The sequence below is a fragment of the Podarcis muralis genome, chromosome 11 (genome assembly GCF_964188315.1).
Source record: "Podarcis muralis chromosome 11, rPodMur119.hap1.1, whole genome shotgun sequence".
In the NCBI taxonomy this organism is placed as follows: Eukaryota; Metazoa; Chordata; class Lepidosauria; order Squamata; family Lacertidae; genus Podarcis; species Podarcis muralis.
This window is the reverse complement of record NC_135665.1, coordinates 51,873,010-51,900,324: the sequence shown is the minus strand read 5'-3', so window position 1 is coordinate 51,900,324 and position 27,315 is coordinate 51,873,010. Positions and strand designations below refer to the sequence as shown.

Here is a 27,315-nt window from a genome sequence, read left to right as displayed (position 1 = left end):
TAGCATTGCCCAATCCAAAGGGGAGAGGTGCAGCAAATGACCTGCCCATGCAGTGGGCATTATCAGTAGTAACTGATAAGTATAAACTCGAAATGCACCCAAAATGTGCTCTTCCCAGAGGGTATACTCCACAAATATTTACAGATGCAATTCCCCCTCTTCCCTTGTAAACAACACCAGCTTTATTTGTATGTTTTCTGTATTTGTATCCCACCTTTGCATAAAACAGTCAAGGCAGCCCTGTCACCTATTAAAATGATACACAATTAAGTGCCACTGTAGATTCATAGAATCATGGAATTGTAGAGTTGGAAGGGATTCCGAGGGTCATCTAGTCTGACCCCAATCTCAGCGAAATCATCCAGGACACATGGGCATCCAGCCTCCAAGGAAGGAGAGTTCACAACCACCCGGGGGAGACCATTCCACTGTCAAAGGATCGATTATTGCTATAACCGTTTTTGAAGACGGACATTTGTTGGGTTGTCGTGGGTAGATAAAGGAAAAACAGAGGTCTTAATTTACAAATCCACTCTTCCTTTGTTGGTATGTCCTGAGATTTCCATTTAGTAGCAATCACTACCCTGGCAGCTGTTGTTGTATGTAAAAAGGTTGTTTTTTTCATATGTGGTATGTCTTTGCCCACCAACCCTAACAGATAAGCTTTGGAATTTTTTATCCAGGTTTTTTTTTAGCATTTTCTTAAGTTCCTCATGTATTATTCCCCAAAACTTCTTTATTTCCTTGCAAGCCCACCAATTTCCTTACAACCCCACCAATTAAGTGAGTATATAGAATTGGCAAAATTAACTTCAATTATAAGATACCAATCAAATCAAAAGTTAAGAATGGTGTGGAAGTATTTTGAAGATTATATGTCAAAATATTGTTCTAAAAATGACATGTTAATAGGCTTAGAATAAAAAATGTAAGCAATAACAAAACAAACAAAGAAAGAAAAATCAGAATTTAACAAAAATAATTTATTATAGAATGCAAGGGGGAAAAGGTAGAAAGAAATATACAGAAGTCGAATTGCTGTGGAGGGAAGTAGAGGGTGGGTGATGGGTTTTATAATTAAGTGTATAATTAAGCAACTGTTGTAATTTAGATATTATTTTTTATGTGAGGGAATCATTGGGAATTTTGGTTATTATATATATATATATGTTAAGTCTCAATAAACATATTTGAAAAGAAAACAGAGGTCTTAATGAGTCTGTGTGATGAGTGTGTGCGTAAAACACAAAGCTTGAAGTTTGTTCTGTGGATTCTGTTGTTCTGTTGTTCGTATACCGACGGCAGACTCTCACTCAGTGCCGGCAGATAGCATGCAGTCGCAGAACCCCAAATCAATTCCGTCGTTTAATTGCTAGGAACAAATGTGCTGGTCCCGGTCGGTGACCTTAAAGTGTTGTTTCCTCACACAGGCAGAACCCTGTCTCGGGGAATTTCAACACCTCCCACCCAAGCCTGTAGTCTCACCTCCAGCCTCCAAGCCATATGCTGCCGTTATCTCCACTGGCCCACTGTAGTGACACAGAACAGAGAGGAATGCCAAGAGGACAATGACAGTGACTTTTGCACAAGGAACACGTCTGTTGTCTCACTGCCAAGTCTCTAATTAATGGCTGCATTCAGTCCCTCGCTAGCCCTGCTCAGCTGAATTGCCTTGATTCGGGGCTTTCTCTCACAGAACAGCCTTTTCAGTCCAAAGCAAGAGGCAGATCGTAGTCTTAGTTAATCCTACTGTTGGTGATATCTGCCGTATTTTTCCATGTATAAGACGCCCCCTGTTTGGGGGGAATCCAGATTAAGAAAACACCCCTCAGCACTTCCCGTGCCCCAATTTTAAACCCAATTTTTTAGTAAAAAAACAAAACCTAGTCTTATACGGTAATTCCTTTTCAGGGGAGGCCTGGCTTTTACAATAGTTCCCAGTGTGAGGTTTTGTTGGGAAGGGTGTGGGCAGGCTTTATAAGGCAACCCCAAGAGATTTCTGTGCTCTTCATGAGGTAGGGTCAACAGCCGGGGGGGGGGGGGGGCTAGTCAGAATGGATTCCTGTTGCAAAATCTCCCCGCCAAAATGGTAGATGGCAGGAGAAACGACAGGAGGGAAGAGAGTGGTGTAGAAACGCTGAACGTGTATCTGGATCAATAAGCTTTAAACAGCCTTGGCCCTGTGTACTCGAAGGAGTGGCTTCACCCCTTCGTTCAGCCCAGACAGTGAGTTCCAGTTCCAAGGGTCTTCTGGTGGTTGGTTCCCTCGCTGCGAGAAGTGAGGTTACATGGGACCAGGCAGAGGGTCTTCTCGGTAGTGGTGCCCACCCTGTGGAACACCCTCCTGTCAGATGTCAAGGAAATAAACAATTACAGTGGTACATCGGGTTACAGACGCTTCAGGTTACAGACTCTGCTAACCCAGAAATAGTACCTCGGGTTAAGAACGTTTCTTCAGGATGAGAACAGAAATCGCGCGGTGGCAGCGCGGTGGCAGTGGGAGGCCTCGTTAGCTAAAGTGGTACCTCAGGTTAAGAACAGTTTCAGGTTAAGAACGGACCACCAGAACGAATTAAGTTCTTAACCCAAGGTACCACTGTATATGACTTTTAGAAAATATCTGAAGGCAGCCCTGTATCGGGAAGCTTTTAGTTTGATGTTTTACTGTGTTTTTTAAATAGATTTTGCTGGAAGCCTCCCAGAGTGGCTGGGGCAACCCAGTCAGATGGACTGGGGTTGATGTTGTTGTTAGGATAAGTTTCTGAAATTATTGCCTGTTGTTAGGCAATCCCCACTACACTTAGCAGTGAAAGGGGTGATACAGGAGAGAGGCAATGAGGAATGTTGGGGTGGTGGTGGATTGGTCACTTAATGTCACTTGGTTGACCAGACTTGGTGACCCAATCCATAGTGTCATCATCATAAACTTTATTGCACTAGCCAAAGGCCATAGCATCATTGACAAAGGAAACAAAAAGAATAACAACAATAACCATAAAAACATCAGGCACTGCAAAGACAATAAACCATGGTCACGTCTCCTAGAAATTATTTGTTGCATACGATAGAATAGCAGGGGGTTCTCAGATGGAATGTGCCAGCTTAAATGTCCGAATCACCTTTGCAACTGACTGCTATTTTATCTAGTTCTTTTCTCCCGATCTTCTTAGCTGCCAACGCATATAGTGCTGCTTTATAAGTTACGAAGTCATCAGTTATCACTCAGCAGCCATTTCACCCTTTCCGCCCTGTTTGAGTGTGTTCCATTCGTAAGCAGGGGTTTTATAAATTGGTCCCTTGGTTCTATATATAGCGGGCATTGCAATAAATAGTGGTACAGGTCCTCTGCGCAAGGTTGCCCACACAGACAAAGTCTCTCCTTGTACTGTACTTTGCCATAGCGACCATCCACCACCGCCGAGGGCATCGATTGTAATCGAAATTTTGTAAAAGCAGTTCTTAGTACGGCAAGTGGGAGCTTTGTCAGATAACTAGCTCGGATGTGCTCCGTTTTGATAAGTGGGAACCATGGTGAACTTTTGGTAGAGGCAATCGTGTTTAAATCCCTTTCTGCATCGGACCTGAAGAGACAATCTCTTAAGTGCCTCTTATCCATCTTCATGATCACCTGAAGATCTTGTAATTGATATTGGGTCAAGAGGCGTTGGAAACCCATAGGGTGGAACATGCCCTGTTCATTTTCACGTCTCCCACCAACCCCGTAACGGACTGCCTCATACGCCTTGGCGGTGGGACCCTCTCCCATTGCACACCCAGAAAGTTTGGCCGTTGTGTGGTATAAAGTACGAGAAGAGTGCCAATGCCCCATTGTGTTTCCTGGTCTCTTTACAGTCCCATTCCAAGGCCTTCTGAAGCCAGACCAAAAAGGTTCTTGGGGAAATTCCAAGCTCAGGAAACTGCCAAATCCTATAGCCCCTCAGACAGTGAATTGCACCTTTAAATCTCTCTTAATATTTCATTCAGCATTGAAGAGTGGGGTGGGCGGGGAGGGAATATCCATCTGTAGAATGCACTAGAAACGCTGCAAAGATTCACACCCGCAATTTAATAACCATCACCGTAGCGTTAACATCTTGTTTCCACGTGGTGTATTCAAGTAAATTCATGTATTGGGAGACTACATGGAAGTAATCTGAAAAATAATCATGATAAAGGTATTGGAAAATGGGGTAACAATATATTCAAATTCTGATCACTTGAGTCCAGTCTGGTATTGCAATAACTCCCCCATGTTGTTGTTTTTACTGAAGCAAGGAGGCTGAAGCGTATTTCTATGCCTGTTCACTTCAGTAGCCATATTTCCACCTAAAGCAATTTGCACACTAATGAATAGCATGATTGTTAAGCTGACCGGTTAAAACGTTTGCTTTTCCTTAGAGCAAGTAATGGTCTTTGAAGCCTGATGATATGGATCAGAGAAAAAGAGGCCCTCTCTACTCCCTCTCTTTCCTTTTTCATTTTGGAAGAGTTGCCTTGACTCTCAAGGTTGGAGGCAGTTCCTTTCCTGTTCGTTGAAAGGGTCTCCTAATCGCCTAGTTTGGATTCATGTCGTGGTTCTAGGGACAAAAGTGAATGTTCGTGCTGGACCAGGAGACACACAGACATGCCCCACTTCCTCACCTCCTGAAGTTCTTATTGTTCAGTACAAGTCGAAACTTGCTTTGTGTTGCCCACCTTTAGTCTCCCAACTTCCTTTGCCACTATAATGTTCCATAGTTGGCTGTCCTCATGGCCTGGTGACATAATGGGCACACCCTAGGCCAGGCATGGCCAAGCTTGGCCGTCCAGCTCTTTTGGGACTACAACTCCCATCATCCCTAGCTTTCTGCACCCAAGAGCAACCAGGCCATCCTTTCTCCCAATGTTACACTTATGCAGTAATACAACCCGCTGGTCTGGGTCTGGCAGCGAGTCTTGTGATTGCTGGCCACGTTGCAAACCTGAAGACAAGTCCTCCCACAGTAGGACACGTTGAATTTTTCAACTTTCAAATTCCAAAAATACGGGGTTCTGAAAACTTGTAACACGACTTGGGATTTCAAAAGATATCCGGCTTAAATTAATAAATTTACTTTTGCTTGGTACGTAAAATGTGTGTAAAAATCAATAGTAGAAATATTTGCTGTTGCATATGCTTGGTTCTGGGGACGCGGGTGGCGCTGTGGGTAAAAGCCTCAGCGCCTAGGGCTTGCCAATCGAAAGGTCGGCGGTTCGAATCCCCGCGGCGGGGTGCGCTCCCGCTGCTTGGTCCCAGCGCCTGCCAACCTAGCAGTTCGAAAGCACCCCCGGGTGCAAGTAGATAAATAGGGACCACTTACTGGCGGGAAGGTAAACGGCATTTCCGTGTGCTGCGCTGGCTCGCCAGATGCAGCTTTGTCACGCTGGCCACGTGACCCGGAAGTGTCTCCGGACAGCGCTGGCCCCCGGCCTCTTAAGTGAGATGGGTGCACAACCCCAGAGTCTGTCAAGACTGGCCCGAACGGGCAGGGGTACAAAAAATAAAATAAAAAATGCTGGGTTCTATAATGGTTTTATTGAAATGTTGCGTATTATTATGCTATGCCATTGGCTCTTAATTTTTTGTAAGTTGCTTAAAGACCTTTTTCTTTTGTAAAATAACAACAACAATTTGTTGTTGTTGTTGTTGTTAATAATAATAACTCAATCGCAGCAGCAGCAGTAGTAAAAACCCAAAGTCTAGCAGTATGTGACTCATGCTAGCCTGTAAAAATCTATCAAATGTTTGGAGAATTTACTGAAAGGATGTTAAAAGGTATCACAGACTGCTTTTACAACTTCAAAGTTTCAGAACTATCTGGTTAGATAGGATTCGTGAAATGCAAGTCCAAAATATGTTTGGACACACAGAACTAGTTGAATGGATCTTAGTCACAGTTGTATAAATGGATGGATTTCATGCCTTGTTTAAATTGGGAGGATTTGTTGCTGTCCAAGAAATTAGCTAATGAATGACATTAAACATTGCCTAATGAAGCTATAGCAAAGGATGCCCATTCCAGTAACTTCTGTTTCTGCAGAACTTGCTCCAAGGTATAATTTGCATATTTCAAATAATCTTTCATGTTATCAGTATCTCCACATTTTTTTGTCTCCCTGTCCTTCAGTTTGATGGAATAAGCATTTCAAATGTCAGTCAGTTCACTTTCTGCTAGTCAGTGAATAATGGGCAGTTTCTAATTTGACAGAATAATTAGGCATTTTAGAAGCCTAAGGCTAATTTTGGTTTTTATCTTGAATGAAGCAGCAAGAGTACAGTGCATTTAGATCAGAAGTTTAAATTAATGTATTAGTTAGAATTTGTAAAGCATTTTTAGTGTATTACAACTACCATGAGGCACCAGGTAGAGAAGAAGCCAGCTTGTGCACTGTTTAAGGTTTTCCTTTTCATTTCCTTTTCATTTGTAAAAGGTAAAGGGACCCCTGACCATTAGGTCCAGTTGTGACCAACTCTGGGGTTGCGGCGCTCATCTCCCTTTATTGGCCGAGGGAGCCGACGTACAGCTTCTGGGTCATGTGGCCAGCATGACCAAGCCACTTCTAGCGAACCAGAGCAGCGCACGGAAACGCCGTTTACCTTCCTGCTGGAGTGGTACCTATTTATCTACTTGCACTTTGACGTGCTTTTGAACTGCTAGGTTGGCAGGAGCTGGGACTGAGCAACGGGAGCTCACCACGTCGCAGGGATTCGAACTGCAGACCTTCTCATCAGCAAGCCCTAGGCTCTGTGGTTTAATCCACAGCGCCACCCGTGTCCCACACCATTCATTTGTACCACACCATTAATGTACAAGGTGATTTACAGAACAACAAAAAGCAACACATGACCTTGTTGTGTGGAGTTTCCAGTTCAACATTTGAAATTAGGAGAGACAATTGAAGGGAATGGAAAGTCCAGGGGTGTAGGATGCAGAAATGGGAAGATTGGAGAAAGAAATCCCCCATCTTTATATTGACTTCATTTAATTTTTTTTCCAGTGGAAAAGGTGGACATTTGGGGGAGGATGGAGAAAAATAATTCCACCCCTAATTCATGAACTAATCTCTCTTTTTTTTTTTTTTTTTTTTTTTTGCAAGTAAATTTTTATTCAAAATTTGTGAAGAAAAAAAAGAAAAAAGTACAAACACATACAAAAATAAACATTTTAACATGACTTATTCATCCTATTTTCATGCTATACAAAAAGAAAAACGTACAATCATACCAACAAATAATATAAACCTTGGGCTCTACTTAGCCTTTGACTTCCCTTCACCCTTTTGGTAAGTATCAAATAAATCCCAGGTAGCGTAATTAGTTTATTAAAGTTTATAGTTATTAGCTGATAGAGTTTTTCTAATACCGCCAGTTCCTCCTATATATCCATTCCAATATATTTCCAAAATTTACTCCAATTTTTTTGAAATTTCTGGTCATCTTGGTCTCGTATTCTGCTTGTTAATCTATCTAGCTCAGCATAGTTAATCATTTTGACCTGCCAGTCACTTACATTAGGTATAGTTTCTATTTTCCAGTTTTGTGCCAGCATAATTCTTGCGGCTGTGGTGGCATAGAGAAATATTTTTTTATCTTCATTTTTTATTTCCTTACCCATAATTCCCAGCAAAAAGGCCTCAGGTCTTTTGGGGAAAGTATATTTAAAAACTTTTTTAAGTTCATTATAAATTGCTTCCCAAAAAACCTTCACCTTGTTGCATTGCCACCACATATGGTAGAGATCTCCCTGCACTTCACCACATTTCCAGCATATCTTATTTTCTGATCTATACATTTTAGCCAGTTTTGCCGGCGTGAGGTACCATCTATAGAGCATTTTCCAAACATTTTCTCTCAGGCTCGTACAGGCCGTAAATTTAATATCTCTATTCCACAATTTCAACCACTTTTCAAACTCGATGTTATAGCCGAAGTCAGATGCCCATTTAATCATTGCCTCTTTGACTTCCTCGTCCTTTGTATGCCATTCCAGTAATATGTCATATAATTTAGACAATGTTTTGTTTTTACCTTCTATTATTTCTATATTGAATTTTGATTTCTTGTCCTCAAAACCCATTTTTCTTTTATCTTGCTTTAACATATCATTCACCTGATGATATTGTAGCCAACCGGTGAATTGATCCTTTATTTCCTCATACGGTTTAAGTTTAAGCCCTTGTTCTGATTTTCTTACCAAATCTTCGTAAGTGGCTGTCTTCCCTTCCATGTTGGTCTTTTTTATTGTTAAAACCTCTACCGGTGAGATCCACCATGGTGTTTTTCTTTCAAGAAGATTCTTATTTCTTTCCCAGACCTGATATATTGGACCCCTGAAAATATGATTTAGGAAAGCCCGATGGACTTTCACCTTCTCATACCAGAGATATGCGTGCCACCCATAGCAATTATTAAAACCTTCTAAATCCAATAGGTCTCTGTTCTCCAATTTTATCCAATCTTTTAGCCAAAGTAGGCACGCTGCTTCATAATATATACTCAAATCTGGGAGAGCAAAACCTCCTCTTTCCTTTTTATCAGTTAATATTTTCATTTTAATCCTTGGTCTTTTCCCCTGCCAGATGAATTTCATCAGGGTTCTCTGCCATTCTTTACATTGTTTTAAACCTTTAATAACTGGAAGAGTTTGAAATAAAAACAGCATCCTCGGCAAAACATTCATTTTAACCACTGCTATCCTCCCTAAAAAGGAAAATTTCATCCTCCCCCATATTTCCAAATCTTTCTTTATTTTTTGCCATGTAACTTCATAATTATCTTTATATAGATTTATGTTTTTTGCCGTGATCCACACTCCCAAATATTTGACTTTTTTCACCACCATGATTTCCACTTTTTGTTCTAGATCTTTCGTTTCTTCTTTAGTTAGATTTTTAACCAGCATTTTAGTTTTATTCTTATTTACCTTAAAACCTGCCACCTCTCCAAATTCCTCAATTATTTGTAGTGCTTCTTTTACGCTATCTTGTGGGTCTTCCAAAGTCAAAACAATATCATCGGCAAAGGCTTTAATTTTAAATTCCCTCTTTCCTACTCTAATTCCTTTCACTTCTGTTGCCTCTCTCAGTCTCTTATTAAGTACTTCCAAAATTATAATGAATAATAGGGGGGATAGGGGGCAACCTTGTCTGGTCCCTTTGTAGATGTTAAAGTATTCTGTTGTATTATTATTTATCACCAGCCTTGCTTTCTGTTCTTTGTATATTGCTTCTAGGCCTCTTCTAAATGTTTCGCCAATTCCCATCCTCTCCAAAACCTTCTTTAGGAAGTTCCATGATACATTGTCAAATGCCTTTTCGGCATCTATGAAAACCAATGCAGCTTTTCTGTCTATTTTCATATCCAGGTATTCAATAATGTCAATCAGGTTCCTTACATTATCCCGTAGTTGTCTCCCTGGGAGAAATCCTGTCTGATCACCATGAATTTTATTAGTCAAGACCTTCTTTAATCTTTCCGCCATTATATCCGCAAATAGCTTATAATCATTATTTAATAATGAAATTGGCCTATAGTTCTTTACTTCCATAGTGTCCACCTCTTTCTTAGGAATCAATGTAACATAGGCTTCCTTCCAGGTGTTAGGTATCTTTCCATTTCTCAGTATATTGTTCATAACCTCTCCCAGCACTGGTGATATTTGGTTAATTAATATTTTATAATATTTGGCCGGAAGGCCGTCCGGTCCCGGCGCCTTTCCAGCTTTCATCTTTTTGATAGCCTTTTTTATCTCTTCCTGTGTTATTATCTCATCCAGTGCTGCTCTTTCATCTTCTACAATTTGTTCCAGATGGTGTTTTTGCAAAAATTGATCTGTTTCTTGATCTGTTTCCTCTCCTCTTTTATACAAATCCTTATAATATCTTTGGAATATTCTTTTTATTTCTTTTGGTTCTTCCATAATCACATCTCCTTCTTTTATTTTACTGATCATACTCAACTTCTTCCTTTCTCTCAGCTGCCACGCTAGATATTTCCCTATCTTATTTGCGGATTCAAAGTTCTTTTGGTTCATCCTCTTAATTTTCCACTCTATCTCTTGGTTAATTATTGTAGCAAATTTAGCTTGTAATATTTTTAAGTTCTGTTTTAAACTCTCTTCACTAGGGTTAACAGTTAATTTTTTCTCGTTTTCCATAATCTGTGTTAAAATCTGCTCTTTCTTTTTTTCTTTTTCTTTTCTTAGTTGGCTGTTTTTCTGAATCAAAAAACCCCTCATGACCGCTTTTCCTGCATCCCACACCATGTCTATGGAAGTTTCTCCATTTAAATTCCACCTAAAGTATTCTTCAATTGTTTCTATAGCCTTATTTACTATCCTTTGATCATTAAACAAATATTCATTCATTCTCCATCTGGCTGTTTTAACCTCTCTACCTTTTAACTCCATGGAAACCGCACTATGATCAGATAAAGTTCGGGGCCAAATTTCAGACTTGATTAAATTCTGTACCAGTTCCCTCGAGACCCAAATACTGTCTATCCTCCCCCAGCTCTGATTCGGATTTGAAAAAAAAGTAAATTGTTTTGCAGTGGGGTTTTTGAGTCTCCAAGCATCCGTCAATCCCAAATTATTTACCATGTCAAAGAAAGATCGTGGTAATTTACCTTCTTTCCCATCTCGTCTTTTTGTTGATCTATCCATATTCGGCGTCACCACCCCATTAAAGTCTCCCATCAATATCATTTTCTGATCCGTCCATTCCATTAATATATTATCTAATTCCAAAAAGAAAGCTGATTTTTTCTCATTCGGGGCATATATTCCAACCACAACTATTTTTTCTCCATGAAACACCATCTGCACCACCACTACTCTCCCATGCTCATCTTTGTACAGTAATTGCGGGTCATATTTTTCCTTTATATAAATTACTACCCCTCTTTTCTTAACCTTGTCTGAAGTCACAAAGTCCAATCCCAGCCTTTTATTGCTTAATACCCTCTTATGTTTTCCTATAACATGCGTTTCTTGAAGACAAATTAGGTCCCAATTCTTTTTCAGCAATACATGTGCAATCTGATTCCTCTTATTTCTATTGTTCAAACCGTTCACATTCCAGCTTATTGTTTTTAAAGCCATCTATTTAAACTCTTCTGACTAATTTAACTAGATTAAATAGACACTACTGTTCCTTACTTTCCTCCTCCTGTTCTTCCCCTTCTCCTATTAAGCTCTCCTCTTTTTCTTCTTCTTCACTCCCTTCACCCTCCTCGTCTCTCTGTCGTTCCTCCCTTTCCGCCTCCCCTTCGATTTTTCCCAGGTCCTTCTCATATCTCCTCGCAAATTTTTGGAGTTCAACACTGGAGCTTAATTTAAACCTTTTTTCCTTAAAGTAGAATGAAATGCCTTCAGGGAACTCCCATCTATACAATATCCCGTTCTTCTTCAGTTGGTTTGTTAGTTTTTTATATATCTCTCTCCTTCGAAGAAATCTCGAAGGAATTTCTCGAAAAATAATAATTGGGTTTCCTTCAATATATAACCTTTTTATATGATTCTGTTGTAGTATTTCATTTCTTATTTCCAAAGTGTTGAACATGACAATTATATCACCTGGCAGCTTTTTCTTTCTGGCTCTGTCTGATTTTGGTCTTATTCGAAAAATATTTACTAAATAACCATTTATCTCCTCCTGACTCTTATTTAACCAAGTTGCCAGTTCTTTTATCATTTTAGATCTAATATTCTCGTTTGGGGTCTCTGGTACACCCCTCAGTTTCAGGTTATTTTGATTTTGCCTCATTTGCATCATAGCCATATTGTCCAACAACTCTTCCTGAACTCTTTCTATCTCTTTAACTTCTACTCTAATTCCATCCACCTCCTTCTTACTGGTTTTCATATCTTTTTGCACCTTTTTCATTGAATCATCCAAAACCTTAGTTCTTACTGATAAATCTTTAACCTTTCCTGTCAATTCCCCCACCACTCCCTCAAATTTCTTGTCCAAAGTGTCCTGTACCTCAAGTAATTTTCTCTCAATATACTGTTCATTATTTTTAAATTCTTTCCTTATTTCGGCCATCAGGCTACTATAGTCTTTAATTTCTTTACTTTCCTTAGCATCCTCTTGTCTCGACGGCCTCCTTTCCGCTGGTGTTGCCACCCCCTTTTTTGCACCGTTTGTCATTTTGTAAGCTTAAAAGGTCTTAGGGTCCACCACACTAATGTCTTTCAAAAAGAGATGAGGCACAGGATCACAGATAGTCTCTGATGGGTAAATAAGTTACCGGGTCTGGCTTTGGGGTGTAATAACAGATAATAGGCGTCAAACTATACACAAAAAATTTTTCAGTCTTTACCTTTTATATTCTTTGCCCTCTTAGAGGGTGCTATTATAGAAGTTAGGCGTCACCAAAGATTGCCCTTTACAGGAGACTTGGAGGTTCTTCAGGAAGTGTTCTTTATGCTGGTTTAAATTCTCCTATTTGGCTTTTGGTGCATGTCCCTTTAAATCTCAAATACATGCAGAGGCGTAGTAGATCAAGGACAAGATGAAACAGAGCCAAGTTAAGTCTCGAAATGGCTTCCTCCTCCCTTTTTTAACCCCATAGGGAAGTCAGACATAAAACCAGTGTTAAGGTCTGGGGGGGACCCAGGCTTTCTTCCACCCAATTCAAACCAGAAAGTTGATGTTAACGATACCGTCCTCAAAAAGCCTGCCGGTTTAATCCACAGCGCCACCCGTGTCCCACACCATTCATTTGTACCACACCATTAATGTACAAGGTGATTTACAGAACAACAAAAAGCAACACATGACCTTGTTGTGTGGAGTTTCCAGTTCAACATTTGAAATTAGGAGAGACAATTGAAGGGAATGGAAAGTCCAGGGGTGTAGGATGCAGAAATGGGAAGATTGGAGAAAGAAATCCCCCATCTTTATATTGACTTCATTTAATTTTTTTTCCAGTGGAAAAGGTGGACATTTGGGGGAGGATGGAGAAAAATAATTCCACCCCTAATTCATGAACTAATCTCTCTTTTAAACTGAAGGTTGGAATTCTTTTAAGGCGAGGTTTGAAAATAATGCATTAGCTTTCACTTTACTCTCCCAAAATGCTACACCCCTGAAGACGCAGTCTTCCATTGTCTCCCAAGATGGACAGATGCCAACATGAACAATGCAATGCAATCTATAAGCATATTGAATACAGTGGTACCTTAGTTCCCAAATTTAATCCCTTCTGGAAGTCTGTTCCAAAACCAAAGTGTTCTAAAACCAAGACGTGCTTTCCCATAGAAAGTAATGCAAAATGGATTACTCCAGACTTCTAAAAACAACCCCTAAAACAGTAATTTAACATGATTTTTATCTAACGAGACCATTGATCCATAAAATGAAAGCAATAATCAATGTACTGTACTATAAAATAAATAAGACAGAATAACATCACCATAGTGCAAAAGTGCAAAAAAGGCCAGTTGTTTTAACCACATCTGAGGTTCTGATGCACTTTTTGCTGACTTTGAAATGAAGAAAAACATTGCAGAGCTTTTGACTCTCAACTTTCATTTTTACCGACTATTAAATATCATGTGAGCCTGCGTGAGGACAGAAGCAACGTTAGAAATAATTGGAATGCTTTTACTAACAGAAGACATTGGCTCTGTAAGGGGAGGCGTTTTGAGGGTATGCAGTTGATAATGTTCAAGGCTGCTACAGAAATTAGGTACCCCTGGATAAAGGATAAAGGGACCCCTGACCATTAGGTCCAGTCGTGGCCGACTCTGGGGTTGCGGCACTCATCTCGCTTTATTGGCCGAGGGAGCCGGCGTACAGCTTCCGGGTCATGTGGCCAGCATGACTAAGCCGCTTCTGGCGAACCAGAGCAGCGCACAGAAACGCCGTTTACCTTCCCGCCGAAACGGTACCTATTTATCTACTTGCACTTTGTGCTTTCGAACTGCTAGGTTGGCAGGGCTACAGAAATAGCATGATATAATGTCATCAGTTGGCTTAATGATGCTTTAATGTCTTTTCTGTTTCATTAACAGACCAGAGACGACTTCCTGGGTCAAGTGGATGTGCCACTTAATCATCTTCCGGTAAGATATTTTATTTACAACCTTCTCTACTGCATCCAAGCTCCTGGGACAATGGCTTAAACCAAGGATGGGGAATCTGTAACCCTCCAGATCTTTCTGGACTCCGATTCCCATTGACCCCAAACCAACAGGACCAACTGTCAGGGATGATTCTGGGAGTTGGTAGTCTGGCAACATCCGGGGGGGGGGGTCCTAAAGATTCCCCATCCCCGGTTTAAACAATATCTTCCTATATACATAAAAATGTAGTACTGCATCACAGACCCAAATCTGCATGATGTCAGGGTGGGGTAGAGGAACAAAAGAGAAGGCAAGGTCACAACACCAGTGGCCATGGAATGGGAGTGAGGAAGGAGGGACACTGAGAGGAAAATGGCAGTTTTAAACAAGAGCAGAGGTTTGAATAAAGCTGCCCATATATTTACAACTTCTATCAACTGATCATACATCTGTTTTGAAGGTGGGCATGCAGATTCCCCGCCACTATTATTGTTCTTGGAGGGGAGAGGAGTTCCCAGAAACCCTTATCATCTGGTTCATGTGTGGAGAAGAGTGGTTTTCCCTCCCCCTCTGTAACTTTAGGGCAAATTTCTAAAGCCCCATGATAGGCCTTTGCAGACGACGGAAACACATATATTCCGAGCCCATATTTGGTAACTTACTTTAGCATCAGTAGTAGTGCATGTAGGGATGGATGGAGTTAGCCATTCAGATGGTGCTCAGCCAAGGATAAGATAGGCAGGAGCTGCACCAGATTTGTACATTTGGATGATATGCAACACCCAATGTGAGCTGATGACGTAACTTGTGCTGTTGGCCACTCTCTGGGCAACGAATGCAACGTACCATATAGCAGCAGTTTGCTTCCACCATATATTCCTAGTTCTTTAGCATTTAAAGCAGCCTTCCCCAGTGTTTTGCTGTCCCGCTGCTTTCACCCATGACCAATGGCCATGCTAGCTGGGACTGATAGGAGTTACAGTCCAAAACACTTGAAGAACCCCACAAAGCACTGGTTAAAAGTTTAGAGTTCAAGTGTCTTGGGTACAGTTGTACCTTGGATCCCGAACGCCTTGCAAGTTGAATGTTTTGGCTCACGAACGCCGCAAACCCGGAAGTGAGTGTTCCGGTTTGCGAATGTTCTTTGGAACCCGAACGTCCGACGCGACTTCCGCAGTTTCCGATTGGCTGCAGGAGCTTCCTGCAGCCAATCAGAAGCAATTCCTTTGTTTTACGAACGTTTTGGAAGTCGAACGGACTTCCGGAATGGATTCCGTTCAACTTCCGAGGTGCCACTGTATATAAAAGGAGTAAAAGAACCACGACATGAGATTAAGTAATAGGAATTCTTATTCTACTGCTGGTATTGATCTCAGTTGTGTTTTTAGTGCCGAGTTTTACAAATGTGCTAGACCTTCAACCTGGTAGAGTTGTCACTAACCGGAGATTAGTGTCCTCTCCTGAATTGCACCAGAGCACAGCCAGCAGTAAACTTGTTAAACGTTCCTAATAAGCTCTAATGTTTTAACTCCATTTGTCAAACCGGTTGACAACCACAAAAGTGTTTTCAGAAAGGTTCCCTGCTGCTGCTCTAAAACTAAACCACTTGGGACCTAGTTAGAAGTAATACTCTGTTCCAAATGATTCATAAAAAAAAATAGCTCTTTGCAATTTTCTATTCCTTGTGGAAAAACTATGTGCGATGCCACAGGGCTCTTTTGAAATAGCTGTTTCCATCTTACGTCAGTGGCGTCAGCCCCCCATGTAGCTGCTATATGTAGGGAAGCAACATGGTTCCTGTTGAAAGCTTCTGTCTTTTTTTTTTTTTAATTAAACCTAAAATAACAACATGGAATGTGCTTTGTCGTTGAGAATGAGAAGTCCCCGTGACAGAAAACATTGTCTTTAAGAGCAGGAGAACAACAGATTCCAGAAAGTGCGTTTAGTCTAACTTTTCTGCAAAACACACCGAGAAACCCCAAAGCACTGATGGGAAAAGATCTTCAAAATACCGTGGGGGGGAAAGCAATTGCAATTATTGCAAACACCAAATTATAATGAGCCAGTGCACAATTATAGATCTCTTAAGCCTGATGCAGAATTCTTGTAATGTCTCTGACCCAACCAGCCTATGCACATCTGTTCCAACAGTTCCACAGCCTCCCTGCGATTTGTAGGTAGAAAACAGAGATAGCGCCGCGTCCGCATATTACTAATACCTCAGTCCAACCTGCCAAATTTTACTAATTTATTTGGAACATTTATAAACCTCTTAATCAAAGAGCTGTCTCATTGGTGTACAAATGGCTTTCCCCAGTGGTTTCCTGTAGATGTTAGAAAGCATAGGGGACAAGGTGGAAACCTGAAAACACATATGCCTAAGACTACGGGGCAGAATAGAAAATTCCCAGCACCACTGAATGAGGCCATCTCTCCAAGCTGATCACAGCCGCCACATTGCATCTGTGCCAATATTAATGCCAGCTATGGCTTTGATCCAGACTTAGTCATCCTTAGAAACAGATCCACCAAAATCAATGGAATTTAGTCACTATTAGCTGACGTCCCATTGGTTTCAATGGAGCTTGTCAACGTCTTGGATGTAACCCAGTATTTGAAGCAGAGTTTGCAACCCCTCTGGCTGTCTTTGGACATTCGTCCGTGGTGTCGTAGTGCCATGGGCACACCCATCTCCTGCTTCCTGTTGTGTGCTGGATCCATGCAAAGATACAACAAGGAGCCTTGACTTAATGCAAGACAGGATCGCTGTCCCAAAGCCAATAAACAAGGGAAGGGAATCACATCTATGGTGCTTGTCGACAGGTTCATAAACTGTGGCATATGAAGCCATAGTGTAGGGATCAGCAATCTGTGGCCCTTGAATTTTTATTTTGAGGGAGGATTGATTTTATTTCAAGGGTAGGTCCTTCTTTGGAGGGGGTTTTCTGGATCTGTGTGTGATTGGGAAAGATGCACCTGGGCAGAGAGAGGGACAGGTGCATGGGTGACTGAAAGAGATGACTGTGGTCTGTATGCTTGGGGTGAGTGTGTTCATGTGCTGTGTGTGCAAGAGACAGTGGCTGAGATGTGTCCACCTTCTATATTTTTCTGGCACTACCCTGTTTCCCCAAAAATAAGACAGTGTCTTATATTAATTTTTGCTCCCAAAGATGCGCTAGGTCTTATTTTCAGGGGGTGTCTTGTTTTTCCATGAAGAAGAATACAGTACACATTTATTGTCTAATTGTGAGTCAGCCAGACTCCATCAGGGCAGAGCGAGCAGCAGGCGGCAGCTTGCCCTGGCGGTGGTGCGGGCTCTCTGATTTAAGGAGACCTCGCACTGCCTGAACAGCTCCAGCTGCGCTGCGGCCAATCAGTGAGCTGCACGGTGGCGCCCGCCACTACGGTCCAGAGGAGTCAGGCGCCTTACGGTAACTTTGGGGGCCTTATATTCTGGGGAGGCCTTATGTTCAGGGGAGGCCTTATTATTGGGGAGGTCTTATTTTGGGGTGATGCCTTATATTACAGCGAGAGGCAAAACTGGAAGTAGGTCTCATTTTCGGGGGATGGCTCACTTTTGGGGAAACAGGGTAGGGAATGTTCCCTGTTATTGGAGAGCATGGGCATTGCTCTCTGTGTGTGATCAATACTGTTGTGGTCGCCACAATCAGAACCAGCAGGATGTACCAACATACAGGACTTGTCGAGTGGTGGCAGCGAAGCAGCAATGACTGTACTGTCCCTAATTTTTTGTTACCGCCATGTCCCCAATGATAGCCATTTTGCAGCTGGAAGCCTCAGCACTTTCTAGGCAAGCGTTCAAACATGGGCAGATGATCACCTGCAAACCCTGGTGTGAAAATAAACATAGTTAGAATTAACCTTGGTGCAGATGTAAAGCTACATGATAGTTTACTGCGGAAAGTGAAAGGAGGGAAGGCTTCAAGAAGGAGCCTATGGATGCTATGGGTCTCCCAGAGTTGTTAATTCTGTTGGGAACATTATGTCATTTAGACTGGACCTTTTAAAGACCAAAGCCCATGGTCTGTATTGCTGCACCTTCTGTTTTCATAGTCTTACATCAAAGTTCACATCTGTTACCTGAAATTAAAATGATGTAAAGCTTCCAGTTCTAGACCATTGTTAGAGAGAGCAGAAATAGCGAATTCACAGCCTCTGCATGTTCTGTTCTCTTTTATATGCAAGACACATGCTTATGGACTTGACTGATGCACTCAACAAGAATAAGGAAGCATTAAAAATGTGTTAACAAGCAAACATTCAAGCCTAGAACAAGGAGAATGTTTTTAATGCCCATGTTCCCAGTCAAAACAAAAAAAATTCCTTCCAGTAGCACCTTAAAGACCAACTAAGTTAGTTCTTGGTATGAGCTTTCGTGTGCATGCACACTTCTTCAGATACACAGATATACATGTTCCCAGTGTCAGACAGTGGCACTGCTTTTGGAGACTCTTAACACATTTTAGTCACTTGTCTGCTCCATGGAAATTCTCCTTTTGCACAGCGAAAACACTCTTGCTGAAAACTGTTCAGAACTGAAAAACAGACTGTGTTTCATCCCGACAAATAAGGGTTTTCACATCGAGCTGGCCTTTTAAAGAAAGCTAGCTAAATATTTAGCTCTGCAGGAGACTCGTGGGTAGTAAGGCTCTGTGGATATATCGCTTGGGAACGAGAACTGGGTGGAATGGCTGCTGAATGCTTCTCGGAGGCTAAATTGGGTAAATATATATTTTTGCATGACTTGGTTCCTGTTGTGAATCAGTGGAAGAGGGGACCGTCATAAATTTGATAAAATGGTCATGCTGTTAACTTGACAGGAAGCAGTAGAAATCCTTCTTCCTCCAGAAATATCAATTCACAGGTAGAAAATGGATACTAAAAAGACAGAGCACAGCAACTGATTTTCTCCTCTGCATCCATACCTATAAATGTCCACACAGCTCACCACAGTCCTGGGAGCCACACAGCTTCAAAGTGCAAACCACTGCAGTGGGGCGTAACTGAATATTATATAGAATTTTTGAGGGGGTGTGTTAATGGCTAACAGCTGTACAATATCCATTTACGCATCCATAAATGAGCACGTGGTGTGAGTTTTCTGACAAAAAACTTCCAGTGCGCTAATATCCCCCCCAGTTTTGAGTTAGCATGTTATTTTGACTCAGCTAAGCAACACTGAAAAAAGCATGTGCTGTCAATTTTACATGCTGTTAAAGATGTGTTGTTGTTTTTCGCCACTTGCCCAGAGTACCTTAACTGAAACATGTGATGCGATGGGGATCATAAAAGCAGACTTTTATGTCATTTCTCTCCATACTGTGTTCTTGGCGCTTGTCTGTCACCACACTGACGACCGTGTGGGCAGACAAGTTAAAATGGTGAACGTAGCTCAAGAACATGGGTAGGCAAACTAAGGCCCAGGGGCTGGATCCGGCCCAATCGCCTTCTAAATCCGGCCCACGGATGGTCCAGGAATCAGTGTGTTTTTACATGAGTAGAATGTGTCCTTTTATTTAAAATGCATCTCTGGGTTATTTGTGAGGCATAAAGGTAAAGGTAAAGGTACCCCTGCCCGTACGGGCCAGTCTTGACAGACTCTAGGGTTGTGCGCCCATCTCACTCAAGAGGCCGGGGGCCAGCGCTGTCCGGAGACACTTCCGGGTCACGTGGCCAGTGTGACATCGCTGCTCTGGCAAGCCAGAGCCGCACACGGAAACGCCGTTTACCTTCCCGCTAGTAAGCGGTCCTTATTTATCTACTTGCACCCGGGAGTGCTTTCGAACTGCTAGGTTGGCAGGCGCTGGGACTGAACAACAGGAGCGCACCCCGCCACGGGGATTCGAACCGCCGACCATGCGATCGGCAAGCCCTAGGCGCTGAGGCTTTTACCCACAGCGCCACACGCGTCCCTGTGTGAGGCATTTGTGAGGCATAGGAATTCATTATTTTCCCCCAAAATATAGTCCGCCCCCCCCCCAGGTTTGAGGGACAGTGGACCGGCCCCCTGGTGAAAAAGTTTGCTGACCCCTGGTCAAGAATCTCGGAGCGAGTAGGTCAAGTGAGTAGGCAAGTGGCCAGCCTGGGTAGGCCTTCCCACAACCCCGCTGCCACAAATGGCTGCAGGGGAAGGGAATGAAAGTGAGAAAGTCTTTCTCCCCTTCGTTTGCCCCCTGCTGCTAAGAGAAGAAGGCCTGTATTTTAAAATGCAAACTTACTAAACTTGGAGGAGAGGAACTCACTTCTGCAGCAGCAACAGAGCAAGCACAGGGATGGGCGGTGGCGGGTGGGTGGTTGTCGGATGAGCTTGTAAGGGGATGGGGATAGTTTTGGGGGGCAAGCTGTACAGAAATTGGAGAGAGGGTTTGGGGGCAAAGCTGTAAGGGGAGGTTTTTGTGAGTTGTAAAGGGGGGGGGGGGTTGGCAGAGGGTAGTGGGTGGGTGGGCAGCAAGCAAGAGCGATAGCCCCTAATAAACATAGTATTCATACAAATGCCAAGTTTTCGCTGGAAATTGCTTTCAGTAGAATATTTGTAAGTATTTTTAGATTCGACAACTCAACTGTTGTAATAACCTTGTTGAGAGAAAGAAAACGGAGGCACTGAAAACTGTTAGCAAGATAACTTTAGCAGATTTGAAGAGCTGTGTTCACAGGGCCTTTGATTTTAGATTTGACGGTTTTGCAATGCAAGTTTCCCAATTTTGCTTGCATTGTATCTATCCATTACGTTACTGTTAGCAAACAAGGCATTTCTTTTTTAAAAAAATATATATGAAAATTTGTCCAGAAAAATACAGCAGTGGAGAAGCTTGTGGAAAATGTACCACACATCAGAGGTTGCAGCTTAAGGATTTTAGGCAAACGAGACTCTTTGAGATAACATTATTCTATTAAAAGGAAGAAAGCCAACCATGTAATAGTACTGTGGTAATGCATATTACTAATACCACAGCCAGGAATTTAATTCTGCTTACTTTGTCTATACTAATCTGTTTCCTGTACCACAGACACGGGTGAGGAAAATGTCGGCTTTAAACCATGGGTTATGAATCTGGTTTATTCATCTCATTGGAATCTGTTTTAAGCTAGGATCCTCGGTTTGAACATAATACTCAGTAACACTTAATTCAATAAAAGCGAAATTGAATTCTTCTCACAGCTCTGTTGGAGGAGGGGTGGGTGTGTTTGAGAGAGAGAATTTTGGCTATACCCCCTGGCATGTAACCCCTGATCACCCCACCCACTGTTCCTTACAGCCCTCGGGGGCAAAGCAGAAAGATTTATCTACCCTTGCACTAGACCATGGTTTAGCATTTTGTGTGGACACGACCACTGCGGGCTTGTAAAGACGTCTTCCTTTCTGCAAGATCATACAAATTGATGTAGCTCTGCGCGTCTGGCTGCATATGCCTGGCTGCTGGCATGAACTGAATGTTGATTAGGATTAATAAATAGCAGGCTAGATGGAGGCTTTTCCCTCCTTGGGGCTGCCAGGCAGCTGTTGTGCAAGAAGGGAGCTTGCTGTTTTGAGTTTTCTCAGCTGCTTTTCTTGGGATGCTACTGTTTACCTTTGAGTTAGCGTGCCCTAAGAGGTTGGTAGCCTCCGACGGTTCACTGGGAAAGGAAAAATCTCATTCCCATTGTTTTCCAACAGCAAGTATTTCTCTGTTGGGTTCCCGTCTACAAGGCTTTGTTAGTCATGTAAAATGTGCTTGCTTAGATCCATTTGCAGAAATTCCCTCAAAGGTTTCCGTGTAGGCAAATGGCCATTCTCAGAGTGGATATATACCGTATTTTTCGCTCTATAAGACACACCAGACCACAAGACACACCTAGTTTTTAGAGGAGGAAAACAAGAAAAAAAATATTCTGAATCTCAGAAGCCAGAACAGCAAGAGGGATCGCTGCGCAGTGAAAGCAGCAATCCCTCTTGCTGTTCTGGCTTCTGGGATAGCTGCGCAGCCTGCATTCGCTCCATAAGATGCACACACATTTCCCCTTACTTTTTAGGAGGGAGAAAGTGAGTCTTATAGAGCAAAAAAATACAGTATATTTTGGCAGGCGTGTTCAGGCCAGTACTAGCTAGGGTCTGTGTGGCAGAAGAAATATTGTGTTCTGATCTCTGCACATAATACATGAGCGTGCAAATTTGGGTGACATTTTTCTTCCTAGGCAAACCATCTTATTCTGTAATGGTTCTATCGTATTATTCTCCTTTGGGCTGGAATCAGCTGCTCGGTGCTTTGATAGAAAAATCTCTAGCAGACAACCGCAGTGTCAGATCAGGCCAGAGTCCAGGTCTTTAAAGGGTTCCTCCATCTAGCAGTGAGTGGAAATGAAGGACAATCCCAGACTGTATTTTCACAGTTTCTGCTGCTGTGCCTGGAGTCCTGAATGCAGCAAGTTCATTTTCGTCTGGGATTTTAATACATCTTCAGTGCAGCTGTTCTAGTCCATTTGCTCTCATAATGCAGGTTTTAAAGAAATGTCTGAGCAGTTTCATTCTTGGGTTAAGTATCTGCATTAAAAATTTACAGCGTAGTTGGAACCTTTCCAATATCCTCAATCAGCGCACACCATTTTATTACTATAATTAATCATTTCTGTTAAATGTACAAAGTGCATTATAACACTTATCTCATTTATTCTTGCAACAACCTTGTTGGCTTAGGAAAAAAAGGGAATACATTTTACAGGAAACATATTTCTCTTTATACCTAGTTCACCCTTCAACAACCCCCCCCCCCCCCGGGCTTTCTTATGACTCTTGATGGTCTGCCAAACATTATTTCCCTTTATTAAACAGATTCACTGTTCTAGATTTTCGTATGTAGTCCAAAAGCTGGCAGTCATATAGGTGTGAATTTGCCCTTATCGTGTATTGATACATTATCATGTATTGATATACGTCAGTTGCTGTTTTGTTCTTTAAACAAGCCAAATTAGAATTTTCTTTTTGGCTCAGCAAGCCCTGTATTAAGCTATGATTATCAATAATGACAACAAAATGCTTTCCCAGACTTCACAAGGTGCTTTGCATGCATTATCTTTCATGTATAACCTTTACGAAAACACTGTAAGATTACTATCCTCATATTTTACACTGAATCATTCCACTTCTCCATCTTCATACACTGGCTGGCAGCAACACTCCAGGGTCTTAACTTCCCCCAAGTATTGAAAATGAGATGTTCCACCAGCATCCTCTTCTGAGGAATAGTCTTGTAGACCATCATCACATCTCTCCCCTAAATATCCTAAATATCTATTGATTTGTATTTGAATGTGTTTTCTATGGTGAGAGATACTGAAGGAACATGCAGAGTCATATCAGTTTTAAGGACTGCATCTTTGAGTTCTAATGCTAAAGCACTTGGGAGCCCGTGGCAAATGCACTTAGATAAGACAAGGTTCCTGTGCACAAGTAGGGTTTTTAACACCTTCAGCTGAATGTGCATAATACTGTAGTAGTAGTAGTAGTAGTAGTAGTAGTAGTAATAATAATAATAATAATAATAATAATAATAATAATAATAATAATTTATTATTTATACCCCGCCCATCTAGCTGGGTTTCCCCAGCCACTCTGGGCAGCTTCCAACAGATATTAGAATACAATCGTCTATTAAACATTAAAAGCTTCGCTAAACAGGGCTGCCTTCAGGTGTCTTCTAAAAGTCTGGTAGTTGTTCTCTTTGACATCTGGTGGGAGGGCGTTCCACAGGGTGGGTGCCACTACCCTCTGCCTGTTTCCCTGTAACTTGGCTTCTTGCAGTGAGGGAACTGCCAGAAGGCCCTCGGCACTGGACCTCAGTGTCTGGGCAGAACGATGGGGGTGGAGATGCTCCTTCAGGTATACTGGACCAAGCCTGTTTAGGGCTTTAAAGGTCAGCACCAACACTTTGAATAGCACCAACACATAGAATCTCCTTTTGTTAGCAACTCTACAATGAAATTCTGACCCATGTTGCAGTGCATGCTTAGCACTAATATGTATTCTTTCCCCTTCAGAAATTGACCATTTAATGCTTGTACAAGAACTTGATATTTCTGAGGAGGGGAACTGCTTCCATTAATGCAACCCTTTAAAAAGTCCTTATATTTTCAACAACAAGTTCCAAGAGGGCAGTTTTTAATGCAAAAACCCAAGCTATCAAATACTCAGCTTGGTCCTTCTGTGTATATATTTAATACGACTGTTTTATCAAATCTATAACTGGCACCCCAGATGAGTAAGAAATGTCTGCAAAATTTCCTTGACAAATTTGGTTATGGCTCCAGATTATCTTGATTCTGATTGATATGACCCCTTTATCAACTCTATAGTTGTCATCCCAGATAAATAAGATATGTCTGCACACTATCCTTAGCAAATTTGGTTATGGCTCCACGTTACCTTGATTCTGATAGATGGAGACATCTAGGAATTCAAGTCTGTCATTTTAATCCCAGGACTGTTGACGATTGGAGAAAATGATGTGACCGCTTCATTTGGAACATAAGTTTATAGTAGGGGTAGGAGGGGGAAAGTGTTGACAGTAAATACCCATGGAAACTTCATCTTTTTGGTTTGTGGAATGTCTCCTAGAACAAGCCACGTGGGCTATCTTAGACTTAGGAGCTAGCTCTGACTGCTAAACCAAAAAAAATTGTGCGTGTCGTTCTCAGCGCCTTCAGTTGTCGCAGTTATCGTGCTTCTTGGCACTTTGCAATGTGCATTCTCAAAGTTGGTGATTGGAAAACAGGCCTCTGGGTGTGACTTGGACCATTGCTTCATTGAGATTAGTAGTAAACAACTTTGTGCATCTGTAACTACTTCTGCTTCCACAGCATTGATTGTTGGGCTGAGCTGTTAGCGGTGTTGAGAGCGACACCTGGTGGAACTGCTCAGCTGACAATACACAATGGTTGCAAGAGCGGCAGAGTTCTTTGGAATAATATAATTTCTGTAGGTCTGCTGTTTACATTTTACTAGAGCGTGCACTCATGTGTTTGTGAGCATTAATGATTTGATTTTTGTCCCAATAGACTGAAGACCCAACCATGGAAAGGCCGTATACTTTTAAAGATTTCCTCCTCAGGCCAAGAAGGTGAGAATATGGACATATATTATAGATGAATAATATAATATAAGAATAGTAAAAACATAATATGTGTTCTGTGTAATTTACAGTTTATCTACAGACTGATAGATAGCTAAAACTAAGTGCTTTTCAAGTTCAACAGGACATTATTTATCCCTCCTTTTTTACTATTTCCTCTGTAGTCACAAATCTCGAGTAAAGGGATTTCTGAGGCTGAAGATGGCATATATGCCAAAAAACGGAGGGCAAGAAGAGGATGGTGATCAGAGGGAGGATTCTGAGGTAAACTGCTTTAAATGCGAGGTTTCCAAATTTCTTTATTTCTCTGTAACAGTTGCATATGTGATAGCATTCTGCTTTACTGATCATATTGCTTAAAGGTATTGTTATTATTTCTTTCATTTAATCGTCACTTTCCACACAAAAAGTCTCGCAGCGACTTTCAGATCCGTAAAACACCTAAAGCTTACAATTCTGTGAAAACATTAACACTGGGCTTAGGTCAAAGTTTCAGTACAATAGTGAGGACTTCAGCTACTCCAGATTCAGATAGTTGAGCCAAGTTTGTTTTGGTATTCAACTCAGGCTCCCGTCTACAGCACAGCAGCCAGATTCTGCAGCTATTAACAAAAATGAACTTTGATGGCCGAGCTCAATTTCAGTAATGGAAAATCGTTATAATCAGCAGTGCAGTTCTGCAAGAAAGAAGGGAGACACCATCTTCTATCAAGCACTTTGTCCCTTGAAGAAAATGGGCAGAATTTCCTCATATCTAGATTTTGTTGCTAAGAGCTAATACACGATGCTCTGCTAAATCTTTGCTGCCATTTCTGTTCTTCTTCTTTTTACTATTGGTTCTGTCTTATCATTATGTGCTTACATTTTAAAGTATGATTCTGAGCGGCCCTGGGAACACGATTTGTTGTTGGTGGGGCAGCATATAAATTTTCAAAATAAACGCTGAAATGCATAAGCAAACAGAGCAATTCCGCAGGTGTGGGCAAGAGAGATAGTTTCAGGAGTGAAGCGTCAAGTTCATGGGATCCTTTCAGCAGAATATGACGTGGTTTGCTACGGCAGGGAGAATGAAATCTGCAGAAAAAGCTTTCATCTGACTACTCAATTATGCTACTTCAATCGCAGCTTACAATGCAACTGCTTTCTTCAAATGTTGCTGCAGCGCTGGTGACCTGTGGCTTGAGTGGGTGGGAATGCATTAGGGTGGATGTTACTTGTAAGTTTGTCATTTGTCACAAGCCAAAGAGCCCACGCTGTTAACACATCCAAAGTGTTTTATGAATCAGCCAGGAGAGCTGGAACAGCTTTCTATTGAAATTGTATCTTTTCATGATATGAGTGAATCAGATACGAGCCATTTCAGCCTTTATTCCTAGTGATGACCTCGAGGACGAAGCATTGTTTTCAGTCCTAATTGAATAAATGCCAATTTTGGGTTATGAAGCAAGCATAGAATTCCTTCCCATTTTGCTATGTCACGTTGCAGAGCAGAGCTGTTCTTTGCAGCAAAATTCCAGCAATATTGGGCAAACTAAAATAACTCTCTTACTCTCCAAAGTTCGACATTAAGTTTATCAAGAAAAAAGTGCTTTGTGCTTTCGCTAAATTGCGGGGGGGGGGGGGGAGAACAGCCTCAACCATGCTTTTTCCACCATTTATATTTCACTAGTGAGATGTGCTTTCTGTAAGGCTGACTTTTGAAGGTGGTTAGGAGATAGGGGCTAGTTCAGGATGTTGCAGCCTGCCTCTTTTCTTGAGAAATGGCCCCTGTATAAAAATGCCACCTTTCTTCTTCCCCATCTGCGCTATAACTGTCTATACGCTTCTATCGCCAGATCAAAGTGCAGTGGTACCTTGGTTGTCAAACTTAATCCGTTCCGGGAGTCAGTTTGACTCCTGGAACCATTCAAAAACCAAGTTGCGGCTTCTGATTGGCTGCAGGAACTTCCTGCAGTCATCGGAAGTTGCGTTGGAAGTTCGGCTTCCAAAAAACGTTCGCAAACCGGAACACTTGCTTCCAGGTTTGTGGCATTCGGGAGCTGATTTGTCTGAGAGTTAAGCCGTTCGACAACCAAGGTACCACTGTGCAGGTGATTCCTTTT

At 41.8% G+C, this 27,315-nt stretch overlaps 1 protein-coding gene across 1 annotated transcript in view; it reads left to right on the top strand.

Moving 5' to 3' along the window:
* Nucleotides 1-27,315, top strand: part of LOC114606317 (E3 ubiquitin-protein ligase NEDD4-like) — a 122,859-nt gene that overhangs the window by 36,765 nt on the left and 58,779 nt on the right. The window contains 3 exon segments of the mRNA XM_028748412.2: nucleotides 14,040-14,090; nucleotides 25,140-25,201; nucleotides 25,378-25,477. Of these exon segments, the coding sequence (XP_028604245.2) occupies nucleotides 14,040-14,090; nucleotides 25,140-25,201; nucleotides 25,378-25,477 (213 nt within the window).